The sequence below is a fragment of the Papilio polytes genome, unplaced genomic scaffold, assembly GCF_000836215.1.
Source record: "Papilio polytes unplaced genomic scaffold, Ppol_1.0 DF821845.1, whole genome shotgun sequence".
Classification (NCBI taxonomy): Eukaryota; Metazoa; Arthropoda; class Insecta; order Lepidoptera; family Papilionidae; genus Papilio; species Papilio polytes.
In genome coordinates, this window is record NW_013527359.1 from 3,811,561 (window position 1) to 3,829,132 (window position 17,572).

Consider the following 17,572-nt stretch of genomic DNA (forward strand, 5'->3'; position numbering starts at 1 on the left):
GGCGTAGGATGTCAGCTATCACAGCTCATTTTTGAATAAATCTTTCATTCATAAAAAGTCCTACGCTTACGATACGCTTAAGGCTATATATTTTCACACTATTGAACTTAGGGTACATAAATTGGAAAAAATCTTCATGTTGGAAAGGGATCATAAACTACAAGCTGCTAACATTAAAGAAGCAAGGTTCTTATGGTAACGGTAATTTTGACATTTGCAATTAAAAAATTGACAAATCAGTAATGTTTTCATAATTTCACGCGGTTGAAGCCGTACGGGAAAAGGTGTAATAAAAATCTATATTCTATATGTGAGCGATAAATAAATGAGTCTCTAAAAACATTTCAATAAAGGTATTCTTTGAATTGCCCTAACCATTTGAATCCAGGTGAATATCTAACAATTCTCTCGGTATAAATTCCGATATAATAGTGAGTTTGCAATTACTGGGTAATAATTATCTTAAAGGCGATGGAGTTAATTACTCATGTGTCCTCTTGTAATAACTTCGAGACGTTTATGGCGCAGCAACTCCGCTGTAAATGCTATTTACTATCGCCTATTGAGAACGGCGATAGTTCGCGTAAAACAACCGTTACTATCAGCTTTTAATTACATATAGCTTATGTAATGTTTCTGTTTTAAGTACCAACTTAAAAAAAATAAAGCCAAAGAAACTATAAGTAACCTGATTTATTTTATTTTACTTAGTAAGTGAAAATCACTGATTTTATTTGCTGAATGAATGTAAAGTCTGTATAATTTAACCTTTTAATTTTCAAAATTAAAATAATGATATGCGAAAAAGTCGAAAGTGACATCTAGTTAGTTAAAATTACATGAATTTTAAACTGCTATAAATGTACATACAAAGAATGTATGATTAATGTTAAAAGGGCGCTTACTAATGACATTGATTTTACAACTTTCGTAACTGGCTTAATAAATCTTTTGAACCGTGTTATGTTAGTTATATTTAAATGAAAGCGCCTACTGTACGTAGCCACTCAAAATTGAAGATAAATGTACTGCAGTAGAAAATGTGCTCGTTTTATTATATTAACTGGCAACTATTAATCACATCTTCAAAAGATACCATTAAAGTGATAGTGGTTTGTAAAATAGTCCATGATAGGAGATTTTGGTCTCAAAATATATATTGACTCAAAAGGTAATAGAATCGCAGGTTAGGTAGGTCGGTAGGGTCTACAAAAGTCTAACTTAAGTTCTATTCTTTTATGAAAAACCTTTTGTCAGACTTTTTACGATTAAATGCCGAAAACTTTTGTTATTTATTCCAACATCACCTTTTAACACTCATGTTTGAATTCAACATAATATCTAAGAATTATCAAGGAAATTAAAAAATTTGAAACCTTAAAAATAGTATATAATTTGAAAACAAAAACGTACGTGCAACAATCGTGCATTAACAGTAATAACAATTGCCGGCGCTTTGAGTTTCGCTAAGTACCGCACTGACCCATCGATCACTGATCAAAAACTTATAATGCCGCGCGTTTACCGCCTCTATCTCGCTTAATAGCTCTACATGTCCCGATCCAACGATGCAATAGCTTGCCGTTATTGATTGTTCAACAATAACTATGAATACATTAGTCCTCTCTTCAATCCATTCATGATTAAAATGTGTTACGATCGGTTAAAAGAGGGACAAGATTTTTAGCTCTATTTTTCTGTTCTTAAGAAACAATTAACGACAATAAAACACAATAGTCGAAAGGTAACTTCTATTTATGTAATAATTACTATTGTTCAATACGGTCTTAGTTAGTTTGCTCCATTTTATTCCTGGAAGTTTATCTAGGGAATTTAACATCTGCTCAACTTTTTTGTGCATCGGTAAAACTATCAAAGGGTTATGTCTAAGCAGCGAATAAATGTTTATTTATAGCTTAAATTTATAAATTGTCGAGACAAAGTATGAAATTACTAGTGATCGCCCGCGACTCCGTCGGCGTGGAATTAAAATAAAACAGAAGTGAGTGTGTTCTTCCAGTCTTTTCTCTACATCTGTACCAAATTTCATCAAAATCCGTTCAGCCGTTTAGTCTACAAACTCAAACAAACATCCATCTATCTAAGCTTTCGCATTTATAATATTAAGTATGAAAGTACGATATGTGTAGAAAAGAACTGTAGAACGTTGCGTAAACTAATAATTCGTCACAACTTGATAAAAAAGAACATATAACTATTATATTTCCACGACATCTTGCAAATTAAACAGTATAAACTATCGCTTGTTATCATAGACAAAAGAGATTGTTTTTAATTTTATAGTCTGTATTTAAATACCTCAAAAAAGCAGCGTTAAAGCTAACAATTTCAATCGCAGCAGATCAATTCCGCTGTCAGGTCACTCTTTCTTTGCTTAGATTGATTTGAGATACGAGCACAATGCTAAATTAGAAATACGGGAAAGTTACCTACCGTTTAATTGAATACCTGTCTACTGTCCGAATATCAGACTGATTTTCAATCGATATTGATATGATAAGAATTTTACAATTGTCCAGTTATTTGCTATAGTTCCGATCAATTTGATATACAGCCGATATTGGAACGATTCTTAAATAATTCGCTTCATAAGCACCGCTTACAATCAGACAGAAGTCAACATATTTATGAACTTTAAATAATTTAACTGTCACATATATTAATGCCCTTTTCACTATACGGCTGTTAGACTTCCAAAACTTTCAAAACCTTACAAACTTTAGTAGAACCAGGAATTTTTAAGTTTCAGAATTAATTGTTAACGTTTGAATAATGACTAAAACGTGTTGTAAATTTCATTCCAATTTGCAGTAAGATTATTAAACCTATTATATTAATTTCTGTTAAAATTATATCTTTGAATCTGCAATAATAAAAAGTGACAGTTATTTCAAGATTAGTATTGCAATCGCTTTAAAAGGATACAGAACAAAAATAGATTATGTCTTAATCCAATTTTATCGCATGATAATGTTTAATTCATGACAAGCTGCGTATTTGCACTCACATGCCACACTCATGCCATATTTCAAACGAAGCAAAACAATTTCGTTTAATTTGTAACATAAATAACTGAGACTAGAACCTGTTGAGGTTATACTTCTTATATTGTAGAGAGATATAAACAATTCGTAATGTTTTATAGCAGGAATACAACACTAGTGAGACTAGACAATATCAGGTAATTTTTAAAATAAATATTCAGAATTATCGACTTTTTAGGGTATAAGTTAAAAATAGGTACAAAGAACGTATTTCCTTGTGATAATCTACCAGATACAAAAATATATTTATGCTTTCACGACTTAATGGCTTATTGCTATTAGCCCAACGGAAACAAAGAGAACTACATTCATTTTATTAATACAAATCGTTGATTAAAACATTAAACTCAATGTTTAAAGAAAACCGCCAATCTTCATATCCATGAGTTGGCTTACAAGTAGTTTGCCGGCAATAATCTATTGAAAATGTATGCGATCACTTTTACTGTTATCCAATTTGGAGCGCATCGAGATTGGTTTCCGCTTTTACACGGATTGTGGCGAGCGGTTCTTTAGTGTATTGTTATTAACCAACACCGTGACATTGGAACGTTGGAGCCGCACGTGTGGCAAACTAACACATATTCTCAAACAATATTGCCTTCAACTATCACCAAACTTTCGAGAATACAAAGTATTTGTTACAAAGTTCACGTCAAAGAAATCAGTGATTCTTCAAATCAATCTGATTTCTTATCTGTGACATTCAGGTCAGGAGCATCGTGATCCGAGATTACTTCGATACGTTGATCTCTATTATTTTCATGATCAGTCATTTACGATGACTAGTCATCTTTTAGATTAGATATTCTATTTGCAAATGATTGCTGATTATTTAAAACAAAGTCCGTTATTGTTTTAGATCAATCTATGAAGCTGAATTGAAAAAGGAACGTTTTCCTTGATGTTAATTAAAAGTTAAGCAGAACGAGTTATACATATGATATTATGCGATTGATTCTTAATAATAAATGCTCATGTACTGGATGAGTTGCGCTAGTAATATTTGAGAAGATATAAAAAGCAGTTTGATTACCTGAAGGCGGCTGCTTGACAATCGTTCTCCTCTCTACACCAGCCCTGACACTCGTACAATGACAGATTGCGTACTGTATAATAAGAAGTGCCAACAAAGTCAACATCTGTCAGTTTTTCAAACGCGATTCGACCTGAAAGAAAATAATTTATTTAAAACCATCTGTATGAAAGGAGAAACTAATCAAGGGATAAGATTGAAGGTTATAAACCTGGGAGTTAATAATTTGTTAGCTTTCGGACGCGACTCCATCCGCGTGCAATTAAAAAACCTAATTAGCCTATGTGTTTCTCGAGACTATCTTCAACATCTCTGCCAAATTTCATCGAGATCCGTCCAGGTCAGGCAAACATTTACAGTATTAGTACTAAGTAAGATTAGTATTATATTATCTGTGGTAAAACTACTTACTGAGTACAGACGTCGCCTGCAGAAGTAAAAGCGCTAATGGCGCTGCGCCCAGCGCCTTTCCAATCATAATGACGATACTTCAACTGGAACAAAACATTATCATTAGTTACGATTTAACACAAGACTAAAATAAAACATGTAAATTAATATTCAGACTCAATAGTACCGGGTCAATAAAAGACAGAAATTAAAATAATCGAGAAAACAAAAGAATGTAGTCAAAGTAAAAAAAAAACGTCTACAGCAATTTGGTTTTTGTTTTAATGTTTTAAAAGAAAAATGCACTGTTTAACCTTGAATATTCGCAAATCGTGTCAATGGTATGCAGGTCAAGAGCAGAGGTCCACGAAAGTCAACAGGACAGACGAACGCCGTTTTCATTTAGTGTCTGAATTGCGATATTGCTTTCACTGGCCTTTTGATCAACTTGATGAATGAACTTTTTAAAACGTGAAAGTAAAACGATTGTTGTACCACTCTTTACGCAGAGAACGGCTAAATTCTTTAGCATGTTTAATGAATCGGCCGACAGCTTTCGATCGCTTTGTAATGTTTTGCTCGGTTTAACACGTCCATTAAATATACCAATTCAGTCCTCGAGAACATAAATGTAATAAAGTTTTTTTCGTATAAACTTAATTCAAGCTATCAACGAACGGAAAGCTGCGTTATCATGTGGTAATTTTAAAAATAAAACTAATTGCACTTTACGCGTACCGCTATTTAAAATTGGGGTACTTTCTCAAGACATCTTTTCAGTGAAAAGTACCGAAATTCCGGTTTTAAATCGAAATGTAAGCTAAAGGCCAATATTACATTTGTTGGTATGGTATACTAAATATTATCGGCCGAATTCTGAATCTCAAACATTATACTTTGTAAGCGCTGCTTATCACTTGTCAGAAAGCAAGATATTAAAGGTAGCATGGCCTTATCATGTAAGACACTGTTACATATTTAAATGTCCTTCCAATATTTGGCCATAGAATTCATAAAAGCACTAGAAAAACAAAAGAAACAAGTGTGAACAATCGTATAACGTATGCACGAGTAACCCAAATAAAGGCTCCGTTTTAACGGTCGTATATAAATGCATAAACTATTATGAGGCATGAGTCTTAAAATTTCGCGGAAGAAGGCGTCATTGCGGCAATGTTTTTTCTCTAACGAACCGCACTTTTACGGTTTATGGTAACGATCGTTCGGAACATGACATGCTAACATACAAAAATAACCCATGAAATGATAATAAAACTCGCACGCGCAGACGTACGAGTAATCGTTTAAAGTTTACACGAATAAACGGTAATTTTTGTTGATCTAACAACAAAAGAAATTAGTGGAACTGTTATTTCGTCTAAGTCGCAAAACAATGGCCACCTCAGCCCAGATGCCTTCGCAGCGGAACCTTGCGATCAATTTTAACTGACCTAAAAAGATAATTTTTTGGTGCTAATTTCCATACTTATTGTGACCTACATAAATTCTTATAATATATCAGTTAAGATGTTTTAAATGTCTCCTTACATTAATTTTCAATGAAATTCCTTAAATGATAGTCTTCTCGTCTAACTTTTAATACAAAAAACTTTGAAATTGACGTCTGTGAAGACTACTTAATATTAATTCCTTTATATGAGAACCAGGTAGTCAAACCTATGTCCTAGTCATATAAAACGTAGTGTATGTAGAAATTAGATGACAACTACGCATAAGGAAACTTAGTTTGCTGGCAACGAAGCGGGAAGGCCGCAACTATGTGTAATTATGAGTAAGGTGACGTATTTTTATATCTCATAATGATGGTAACAGTTAAATAAGAGGCACCGGAGCGCACCGCTGCAGCCACCGTATGGCTACCACACCATGACCTCGTAAATTGCCCAATTTAACGGTGTAACCGACTTTATAGGAATCTTTCAAGTGTTGTAAAGTCCTATCCATGCTTTTATGAGTTTTTGTCCTGGAGGCCAAATATCACTTCTTTCCACACGTTTTTGCATTGCAGAGAAAATATATTTCTCTTTATAACTCTCCCCTTTCCTACATTGAGCTTCTTTATCTTACTAACTTTTTAGGCATTAGCCGCAGTTACGCCACTAACCGTTACTAAATAGCCATCAACGGCGTACTTTTCAAAATTTGTATTGCATTGGTTAGTGGTTAAAGTTCACTGAGCTAATATTATGGAATGTCCCTAATAAGTGTTTGAGTGTACTTTATACAGCCAATAGGTGCAGTTTATAGATCATAACCTCACAGCAGGAGATCAAAGCGGGCCGCCTAACGAGGCGCCGGCGTCATAATGATTGCGGGTAACTATTCAATAATTGGCATATGTAAGGCTGATCGAACACGTCATTATCTGAGCAACTTTGATTTTCTTGTAGATAGCAAATTGCATAGAAACAAGTTTTCTAGAACTCGCTTTGTTTTTTATTTCTCGACTAGAAAACTAGATATTTTTAATTTTATAATCTGTCCATTTTGTTCCAATGTAAAATGGGTCTGCGATCGTTTTTTATTAAAGTAAATCAATTGTTATTAATAATCTTTATCCGTTTATTTAGAATTTGAACCTTTTATCTTGCGACAATTTAATCTATTTTCCAACCAAACGCATTAGTCATGTGGTTTTAATAGATCAAAATCTGAAATTTAAATAACCTCATTCTTATTATTCATTTTAGAAACAAATTATAAACAATTGCAATTATAATAGATTTTTTATTCATGCATAAATCTTTTATTCACCAACAATCGTATTACAACGTAATAACTTTGTAATACGAGTAATTACTCATTATACATGATAATTGAGGGAATTCAAGGTAATACACAAAGCTTTTCACACGTAAAAAAAACGTTATTCTCAAGTCAACTTTACTAGCAACAATGAATATATTTTTTACTACCTTTTGCCCGCGACTCCATCCCCTTGAAAATTAAAAATAATAAAAAAATGAAAAAATATAGCCTATGTTACTCACAAATGAATTACCTTTAACGGTGAAGGGATTTTTTAGTTTTTTAGCCTATTCATTACAATCAAACAAACAAAGTTTTCATCTTTATAATGTCTTTAACTTGCCTCGTAACTTGTGTAACAACGATAATATATTTCGCCTTATTGTATTCATAAATCTATTATTGTTGAAAATCTATTTTTTTAAATCGAAGCTTAGAAGGAGACATTGACATTTATTGCAGGAAAATTAATACCAGTTTTCTTTTTACCTTGATGTCAGATAAGAAGTTTACTAAAAAATCATTCAACATCATAGTATTATGCAAAGATTTGAACTATACAAATATAACTGTACCTTAACCTTCACTTTACGCCATTAAGTGTTTTCTTTCACATTAAAACTTAACACCGGAAGACGAAACGAGTTTGACGCAAATTTCCGGCGATGCATTCAAATGATTGCATTTCTAATGGACGTTTGTAAACGAGAATAACCTTATTCACACAGATTATATAAACATAGCTTGACCTATTAAATACTGTTGTTTCATTTGTTTCAATAAGAACGAAAGAGATGATTGTAATCATAATTTAAACGGAGATAAAAGATTTCTTTAAAAGCTTATGTAGTTTTTTTTTCTATTATTAACACTCGATTAAAGAATAAAATGCAGATCACGGATCAATGCCCATTTCTTATTAGACAAATTATTACCTCAATTAATCAGCATGACTGACTTATTCGTTAACAAGGAACAACGGGACAAGAACCTAGTCATGGTTATTTATGCTTACTCATGCATAGGTCAAGAAATTAACAACGAAAAGTATTTATATTATTCTTATAATAAAAATCTGGATAGTTTCATAAGTAAAATGGAACCACAATAGGTTATTGTTAAAATGTCTAACCACTGAGCCATCGTACCAATGAGAAAACACTTTGTATAAAAGCAAAGATAAAATAAAGTTTCATATTTTAAAGCAACAATTCACTTTAATGGTAGACTTGTTTGCATTTTATTATAGTTGAAATGCAAATTAGATGTCAAAATACTTCATAAATTAACCACTATTAGGTCAACGACTTTAATATTTGTTATCATATAAAAAAAGAAATTTTAACATAAGAAAATTCGAATTTAAAAATATCAAATTGGGTAATATGGCTTTAATAACAGTTGATAAAGTGAAGTCATAGTTTGAGTATTTTTTATTTACTCTATATATTCATAAATTTAAACTTTTACTGTCAATTATAAATTGTGCTTAGGTTAAGGTTTTTTAATTAACAGTGAATTAATAAATCGTTTGAAAATAAAAAAAAAATATTTTTTTTTTTTATTAATTAAATATATCAATTCCACGAGTGAATATTTTATCACAGGATATATGAAACAATATCTCAGGTGGAATAATTTATTGTACTGTAATTCCAATGTTTATAAGATTATCCGAAGCGCCCGTAAATCCGTAAGACGCGAGTGACAATGGGCCGAACTTGACCGAACAGTAACGGTACTCGACTCCACGAAACAATACGTGTGAGCTGACAGGTTGCTCGCCTGACCCAATTATCGGCACCAACTGGGCCGTCTGAGAATACGTGTGAAATACGAACTTTCTACAACGATTTGCGATCTTAAATTGAAGATAATATCACAAAAATTGGAACTGAGATTATACCGTATTGTAACATAACATTAATGTTAAATTTTACTTGTATTTTATGGAGAACATTAGACTTGTAATAATAACATATTATTATATTTACCCTTTAAAATCTTTAAAACAATGTAAATTTACTTCGATACACAGTAACCCGATTCCCGCCAAAATAGCGCGCATATCCTTATGTCTTCTGATTGACATTGACAGATGTCATAGGGAGGGGACGTGTATGCCCATGATCTAGTGTTGCGCTGCTACTCCGGCACGATACCGATTTCTTCTTTACAATACAGAATAAGATTGATTTTTTTGATTATTTATCTATACTAATATTATTATTCAAAAGAAAGATTTGTATTTTTGTATGTATTGAAATAACTCAATAACTCCCGGACCGATTTCAAAAATACTTTCACCATTAAATATTTACGTTATCAGTGAGTAACATAGGCTATGTTTTTTTATTATTTTTTAAGTTCACGCGGACGAAGTCACGAGCAACAGTTAGTATACCATAAAGAAATAAAAACGCTCTTACTATCCATGTATTCTCCGAGATGAATCTTTTTTATTGTAGACGTATACGAGTCGTGACTACAATTTTAAAATGTTTTCGATTTTCTTTGCATCCCTGTTCGCGTGTTTGCCAAAGAGAATGGCGTCGTACAATGGAATGCAGAGGCAGTGTCGTGTCGCTGTTGCTACGTGTATCTAAGACCTTACAAGGTATCTACATTTTAACTGCAACACTGCTGCTATTTATTTACCTTATATTTTCCTAGTGAATTATTAGATGAACAATTTTGTGCATATGTGTGTTTGATGACTGAAGGAATTAGAAAAGAATAGTCAAGTCGTGGTGTATTATATCCAATAGTACTTGCGTCTTATTTAATTTAGCTAAAATAGAGACCTAAACGGATCAAGGATGATTGTTGCTGTAAATTTAAAATATCTTTTGGTAATGCAGATTTTAAGATCAAAAGTAAACAAAAAAGGTAAAACAAGTTGTCATAACTTATGTGTTTCAAACATAAAACAAAGTTTGCATACCCTTTGTTTTTAAACTATCGTTTTATCTTAGCGTCTTCTATTTATGTCTTGTTCGCATATCCGCGCTAGCTCTTAAATCTCGAAGGGTTCTGCAATAAATACTTGTTGAAGTTATCGGACTCTGTGGGCAGACTGTTTTCTTTTTAATTTTATTCAAATCTTTTCTTACATGCCAACATTTTATGTAAGCGCCAAAAGCGCGGTTAATGGTACGGACTATCAATCTAGCGGTCGTGGGTTCGTATCTTGGTAATCGATTATCGTGATCCGAATACAAGCTTTTTTAAGTTTGCCTGAATTAATACCTGGATTTAAAAAATTTCAACGGTTTTTTTTTCGATAACTCGAACTGATACTTTTCAATTTCATTAGAACTTTTTTAATACATTGGAGAGGTAAGGGACCACCCAACTATAAAATCATCAACAATTGTTCTAAAAAAATCTACTTCTGTTATTTGAAAATGTCGCACTTTCCTTTTCATATCAACCGTGAAGATTCACCCTCGGTTTATCAGATTAACACAAGCTGTTTCCAGGAAATACCACATGGGTAATGTACTGAACCATAACTAAACGTGAAATGTCGATGGTACGTACAATTTTCTTTGGTCAACAACTACTGTCTGTAGTTACACGAGTATACGCTGAACAGGGAAGCGTGCGGTAATGACCGTCATCAGTATTAACGTATTATACGTGTATGAAGTCAGTCACGCGTACCCTGGGGATACGGTGGTCAACAACAACTAGTTTGCTTCACTATTTATTCCGCATCGATTCTAAAACTAAGATGCACCCTTACTTGACCAAAAAAATCATAAAAAAGCAGTCTTTTCTACATACTTTTTGTAGTTTGTCTAGAAATTATAAGCTAGTTTTAATAATTACTAAAAATTTTATTTTTCAAATTTTTGCTTTTATTGTTTTTCTTAACACAAATCAAATATCAAATTTAGCCATCAGGTTCTCTTATAGTTGAGATATACCGAAACATTCTTATTCTTAAATTAATAAAGTTGAAATATAGCATTTTGAATCAATAAGTTGTTTGTAACTTATCAATTGTTAGACTTATTACCATTAAAGAAAATAGGTCTGAACTTGAAGAAATCAGTTACGGTTATGTAGTAAAACAATTTTCAATCATTTGTATTTACAACGGTTCCTACAGCTAAGCACTGGTAGAGTATGCCGATTGCTTGTCTTGTACTATTTATGTGGTCATTTCGTTTCAAAACATGATTGGATTCGATTGTAAACGGCGGAAATTTTCTTTAACCTAAGGCGTTGATACGTAAAGCTGACAGAAAGCTTTCTGTCACTCCCGCGTATAAAGGTGTAACGTCTCAATAGACCCTTATTTGTACACAATGCTATCCTATTAACCGGACAAGTCAGAGCTTGTTAACAAAACAGGTTTGTACTAGTAAAAATGAGTTTTTCACAAGACGTTAGCCTGAAAGAATTTGCAATTCAACCATTGTACATTATCGAGACACTTATCTGCATTAACATAAAAAGATTTGTTTTATGAATCTAAGTATTTTTATTAATTTTAATATACAACTGAATACGATGTTGTGACCAAAGCAGATACTAAGCATAGACATTATATTACAGAGTTCAAAACCCATCATTCTATCACATGTAAACCTGATATAAATAGACTATTGTTGTATAATACAAAGAATATAACATATGCACCTTTTAGCAATATTCTCTTTGTTTCATCTACAACAATAGATTCATCTGCAAAATTCCGTAATAAAATTTATAAACATTGAATGGAAGTCATGTGCCCGCCCTCTCAGCCTTCGGCGAGTCCTTTTATAGTAAGGAATAAATCATAAAGGGACCCTATTTTATCAGAACATCAATAGGTACTTTACTAGAAATAACTTGAAAGACCAATTTTGAATTGTACGTACTTTAAGTGTTAAACTTTAAAAGTTAGAAAACGTTTTTCAACACACTTGCGTGTTACCATCATTAAATGCTTTAAAAAGTAAAGAGCTACACTGGCTGCTCGTTGCCATAAAACTATCCTACAAAAGACTTTAGGGTTACTTACAATGAAGTTACTTTGTTCCTTGTTGGAACGTTGTGACCATAAATTTTCATGTTCGAACACTAATTCTAACCAGCTAATGACAGTTCGTAGGTAGAGAGGCGGCGGCGCTAAGGCCATAAGCCTCGAGATAAATGCCGGTCACGGTGCACATCGTAAATACACCCCGCCGATGCTCGGATGTCTTTTTTCTCTTTGCAACAATCTAAGAAAATGGCGTTAGAACGAGGAACAATATTGTCGGTCGTCGGGCGACCATAGACTAAGGAAAATAAAAGATGGATCGCTTTGAAATGGTTCCTATTGCCTTATGGCTTGGCCGCTTCCCTTTATCCGTGATCACTTAAGGTGGGGGGTTGAGGGGCGGTGAGTGCGGGGGGTGTGTGCATGACCGCGCAGGGCGCAATGACCTTGTGCGCACATTCCGTCCGCTTTGGAGGGCTCCCGCGGCGCTCCACCTAGCCCAGTCCTAGACGCTATTTAGCGATGAAATAACGCGTGAGTAATGATGTGCAAGAAATAGCGTATCAATAAAATTCATTTCCGAGATGGGTAGAGAACATAAATGACCTATAAAATGCAAACTTATGTATGTATATATGATAGTAGTAATATTTGCACAAAACGTATTTATGGATGTTTCATAATCCCTAACTAAAAAACAGCAAACGGATTTGAATAAAATTTAGGTCAAAAGTAGATTACAGTCTGGATTAGCGGACAACACTAAATAAGATTTTTTCGATTCAACGCGGACGGAGTCGCGGAGACAGCTAATACAAAACAAGTACGGAATAAAGAAGCAGTTGAGTGCAGTTATTTTGTAGTGAGCAATATTTGTAGTCTGTGCCATCGTTGAAAAGCTTTTACGGCGGGCACTTACTTACTTACCCGCCATTACGCAAGAACACTGCAAATAGGACACAATTTTCGAAATTCAAACAGAGACACGGCGCGCCATCGCAATTGGGTTAATGACCTATAGAATTCTTAGCAGACGCAACTTGAATATACACAGAATGTACTACATTCTTCGGATATTTTCTTTTCCAATACTTTTACTATATACATGTTGGACTTTTGAGTAAACTATTAGATTACTAAGTATAAGTCGCAGTAGGTTTACCGAAGGTTAAATTTTTAGTACAATTTTTTTGGGATGAAAATTAAACTTTCATTAGTAGAATTAATCGGAAAAGATATGAACTTTGTTTTAATGTTCTTTGAGGTGGAAAATAACTTTTGACGAAAATATTAGAAAGATAGAAATACCAGTTGGGTATTTTAATTTTAAAACATAATTACTTTGAAATTAATGAACAATGTGCATTAACTGGATAGAAAATATTAACATCTTCCAAAAGAAAATAAGAAACCTTTTAAGTTTAATTTAATTGTGTGCCAAAACAACAATTTCGTTTCTTGTCTACGAATAAATAGGTTAAAAAACAAAATAGCGCCTACGCAAGTAACGGACAAAAGCTGAATTATTGGAAACTCGGAGCGAATGTTCAGTTGAATTCCGATTTGGTATTATTCGCTCACCGTTTGAGTCACTTAGCACGCAGCGAGTTTAACACAAAACGGAACTTTTTCTATTTCTTTCGACTACAAAATAGTTAACCAGTACTTAGGCTAACGACTGAACGCTCGTGATGTCGAATAATAGTTAAGAGCAATTTTGACTTCTTACGCATAAAATTATATAAGTTGTTAGATTAAAGTTATACTAAAATAAATTCAATTTGTATGTTTAAAACACATACTGTGTTACCCACAAAAACATAGATTAGACACTGTTTAGTTCAACATATATGGCATTTAAACCTACGCATAATAGTGTTTCATAATTGCGATTAGTCAAAATTCGCACCGAGCACTAATCATGTTGTAAAAAGGTTGACATATTCAGACAAAACCGATTTAAAATACCGTTTAAGTTTTTAATAGCAAAGTCCATTGTATTAAAGTGTTCTTTACTTTTTTTTAATATTCTCAAACATAATTGAAATAATATAAGTAGCGCAGATTCATTAAAATGACCTCAACTCTCAGTTTTTAAAAGTATTACTGTAATCAGAACCGTTACTTGAATTATTTATGTTACCGTAATGTTATAAAACAATCTGCACAGAAGCGGTTAACGCTTATCCATGAGAAAGTCTTGAATGCAACTCGAAACAATTAAAATACATATTTTAAATTTCAAATTGCGAACGAACAAAGATTATAAGAAAAGAAAGTTCAAATAATATATTCCAGTCTGATAAACGGAATTCAAATAGAAAACTAAATGATATCAGATACGTTTATATTGCATTCACATTTCCTTTTAATTAGGCAAATAGGTCATATTTCTTTAATGCAAATAATTTAATGCAAATAATCTACAATTTATAAAAAATAATTTAATCATTAGCAGAGACGATGAATTTTCAAACATATGTTAAATACGTCAGCCTACTTACGACAATATTTCTAACCGTATTATTGTGTCACTAAGTAACTGAAAATTGTAATTTTAAAATTCAGTGGTTTTTCACAACTAGGTTAATAAAAAATTTCACATACGATCCTAATATGGATGGATGTTCAATTAGAGTTAAATAGATTTTTTTAATTCATAGCTTTTATTTAACGCATATGTTTCTTACTAGCAAATACTGTGACTTTCAGAAACTTTTAAGTACAGCAACTTTAAGAGACTGTTAATAGTATGTACTTTTATATTATATGGTTTACATTGTATGAAACATGCTGAGGATTTTAATAAGACATTTTGTATGAATAACTTTGTACATGTCTCCATAATACGCAGTAAAAATTCAGTATAACATACTTTGAGATGATATCTTTTGATAAAACACTTTTACGACATTAACTACCGTTTGACCTCAGTATGAAAGTTTATCTGCCCTCTTTATTTAAGCCTATACCAAAAAATTAAAAGTCACTTGATATTTTAACGTACTTTGTGTTACTTCACAATTTTTTAATATTGTTAGACTCATCGTAGATTAATAGGGACTTTTTTCCAAAGACAATAATAAAACATATTGATTGATATTTTAAATTCTTTCCTTATCTAATTTAAACAAGAATGTAAGTGACGAAATTAACAGGAATTAGGAGTATTATTCTAAAGCCTAATGCAATATAATTACAACAGTCTCTTATATTAACATTGATGAGAGAAAATTCAAGATGCATCGAAAATCTATTACGATTAAGATGTTCCCATTCTGATTTGTGATTTTATCTAAAGCTGCATTAAGCCTTGAAGGCTTCCAACGACCGACATGGAAGTGACCCGTTAGAATTCTTTTCGCAAACAACTGAATCCGGACACGCCTCGATACGCTATCGCGCCAAATTTAACGCCTTTGTTTTTTTTTCTTTAATTACAAATAAGACATAAACGTTTAATGCCAGTTTTAAAGTAGGTTAGAGTGATAAATTATGTACGCTATTGATACTATTTACTTGAATATCTTTAAATAATGTTTAGCTCAATAATCTACTTTTTAAACTCCGTTAACAGATAAGGTGATAGTGATGTCACATTAAAATTTAATATCGTCATTTTTCCATTGAAAGCATAATTTAACGCATCTTCATGTCATCTTAACCTATTTAACTTCACTTTCTAAAGGTCATTGATCATAAATAAGGTTACCGTATAAAATTAAACACATCATTAACTTTTACCTCAGTATTAATTTTATATTCCGAAAAAGTATTTTCTGTCACCAAAGATTTATCTTGCTCGTTAATTAGAAAAATTACAAAATCCGTTTGTCCGTGGAAACGCGTTGATGTCTAATGTATGGAGATTTGAAAATCACAGTTAAAGAATCAACATAGAATTTCTGTTAATGTTGAACTTTCCTATCAAAAGGGGGCTAACGGCCGTATTTAAATGGTTGTAAAACAATCAAAGAGCGACGTGACTTACTCCGATTGTGTCTGCGATCGTTGACAGCGTGGATAATATCGGCGTTCGTTTCGTTTCGATAGAGCGCGGGAGCCGTGGGTATCCTGATCCGGTGCGCGCCGGGGAAGCGCCGGTCGCTGACCGCACCGCACGACCTATTATGTAACTAGTACGACCCGATGTCCACTGCCATTGCCTACTGTCCACGATCTATATCTTCTCTTAATTGGCTCTCTTAGTATTCGATTTATATACCAGTATCATTATAAAACAAGCAATCTATTTGAACGATCGATGTTCACACAAAAGAATGTTCGGTATAAATTGCATCTTGAATAGAAAACACTATAAAATATTAAATTATCCGTTGCGGGCGTTGCTCTTTTAGATAAAAATAACAGATGCGGTTACCATTTCAACCACACGGCTAGCTTTAGATTACAGGGAAGTAATACATCGCTATTACATAGGAAAAAAAAACTTGCATCGTTCGCGACTTCCTTATATGAACCGACGTTCGGTTGGGAATAGACTAGCAGCATACTCTCATTTTACATTTGTTCACAATATTGAAATTATCAAATTGCAGCTACTACTTTTAGCGTAGTTTTACTTCAAGTCTTAGTGATCGCATCTTTATTTTTTTGTCGCACAATTTCATGAAATGTATTCATCGTTTTTGTTCAATATATTGTTAGGACAAAAAATGACTTTGTCATCGTTATCAAAAGAATCTATTCGAAAGCACGTTCGCCAAATTAATTGCATTAAATATTTTGATCATGGACTTTCTGCATAGCGTGGTATAGTTAACATTTAATGTATTCAACTTCATATTATTCGGAAGAAAAGAAAGTTATTCATACTACGATTTTATTTTATTTTAAAAGCGATTATTAGTTATCTATCAATAATTGTTTTGTTTTGTGTATACTTTTGCAGAAAGATCATTCCGATTTTTTTGTAGACAGAAAATAACTCAAAAACAGAGCAACATACAAATAAACTAATAAGAAATCTGTGTCGATGAGATGGTCAAGCTCTAATTCCGAGGCCCATTCGATATTTTCTATCCAAGGTACAATCTAAGTATAGTAAGGAGAAGAGGGCGAATGGTCACCGGAACGGTTCTCAAGCGCCACGCATCGCTTGTCACTGTTGCTTGAAATGGATTATAGTAAATGAAACACTATTTAGCAAATAATTTTCTATGTTGCTTTATTAAGATATGCTGAGGACAGCAATGGTTTTTGCTTTAAATAAATGTGGAATCAATACTGTCAACATCATCATTATCAGCCTTTATCTGCCCACTGCTGGACATAGGCCTTCCCCAATGCCTTCCGCAAAATGCAGTCCTCCGC

The 17,572-nt window shown here is 32.8% G+C and overlaps 1 protein-coding gene across 1 annotated transcript in view; it reads right to left on the bottom strand.

Annotated features, from left to right (window-relative positions):
* LOC106108048 overlaps positions 1-17,572 on the bottom strand; it is a 40,909-nt gene that overhangs the window by 16,809 nt on the left and 6,528 nt on the right. Inside the window, exons 2-3 of the mRNA XM_013289125.1 lie at positions 4,513-4,595; positions 4,102-4,234 (exon numbers count right to left, since the gene is read on the bottom strand). Coding sequence (XP_013144579.1) covers positions 4,102-4,234; positions 4,513-4,579 — 200 coding nt within the window. The 5' untranslated portion in view covers positions 4,580-4,595. The remainder of the gene's footprint in view (positions 1-4,101; positions 4,235-4,512; positions 4,596-17,572) is intronic.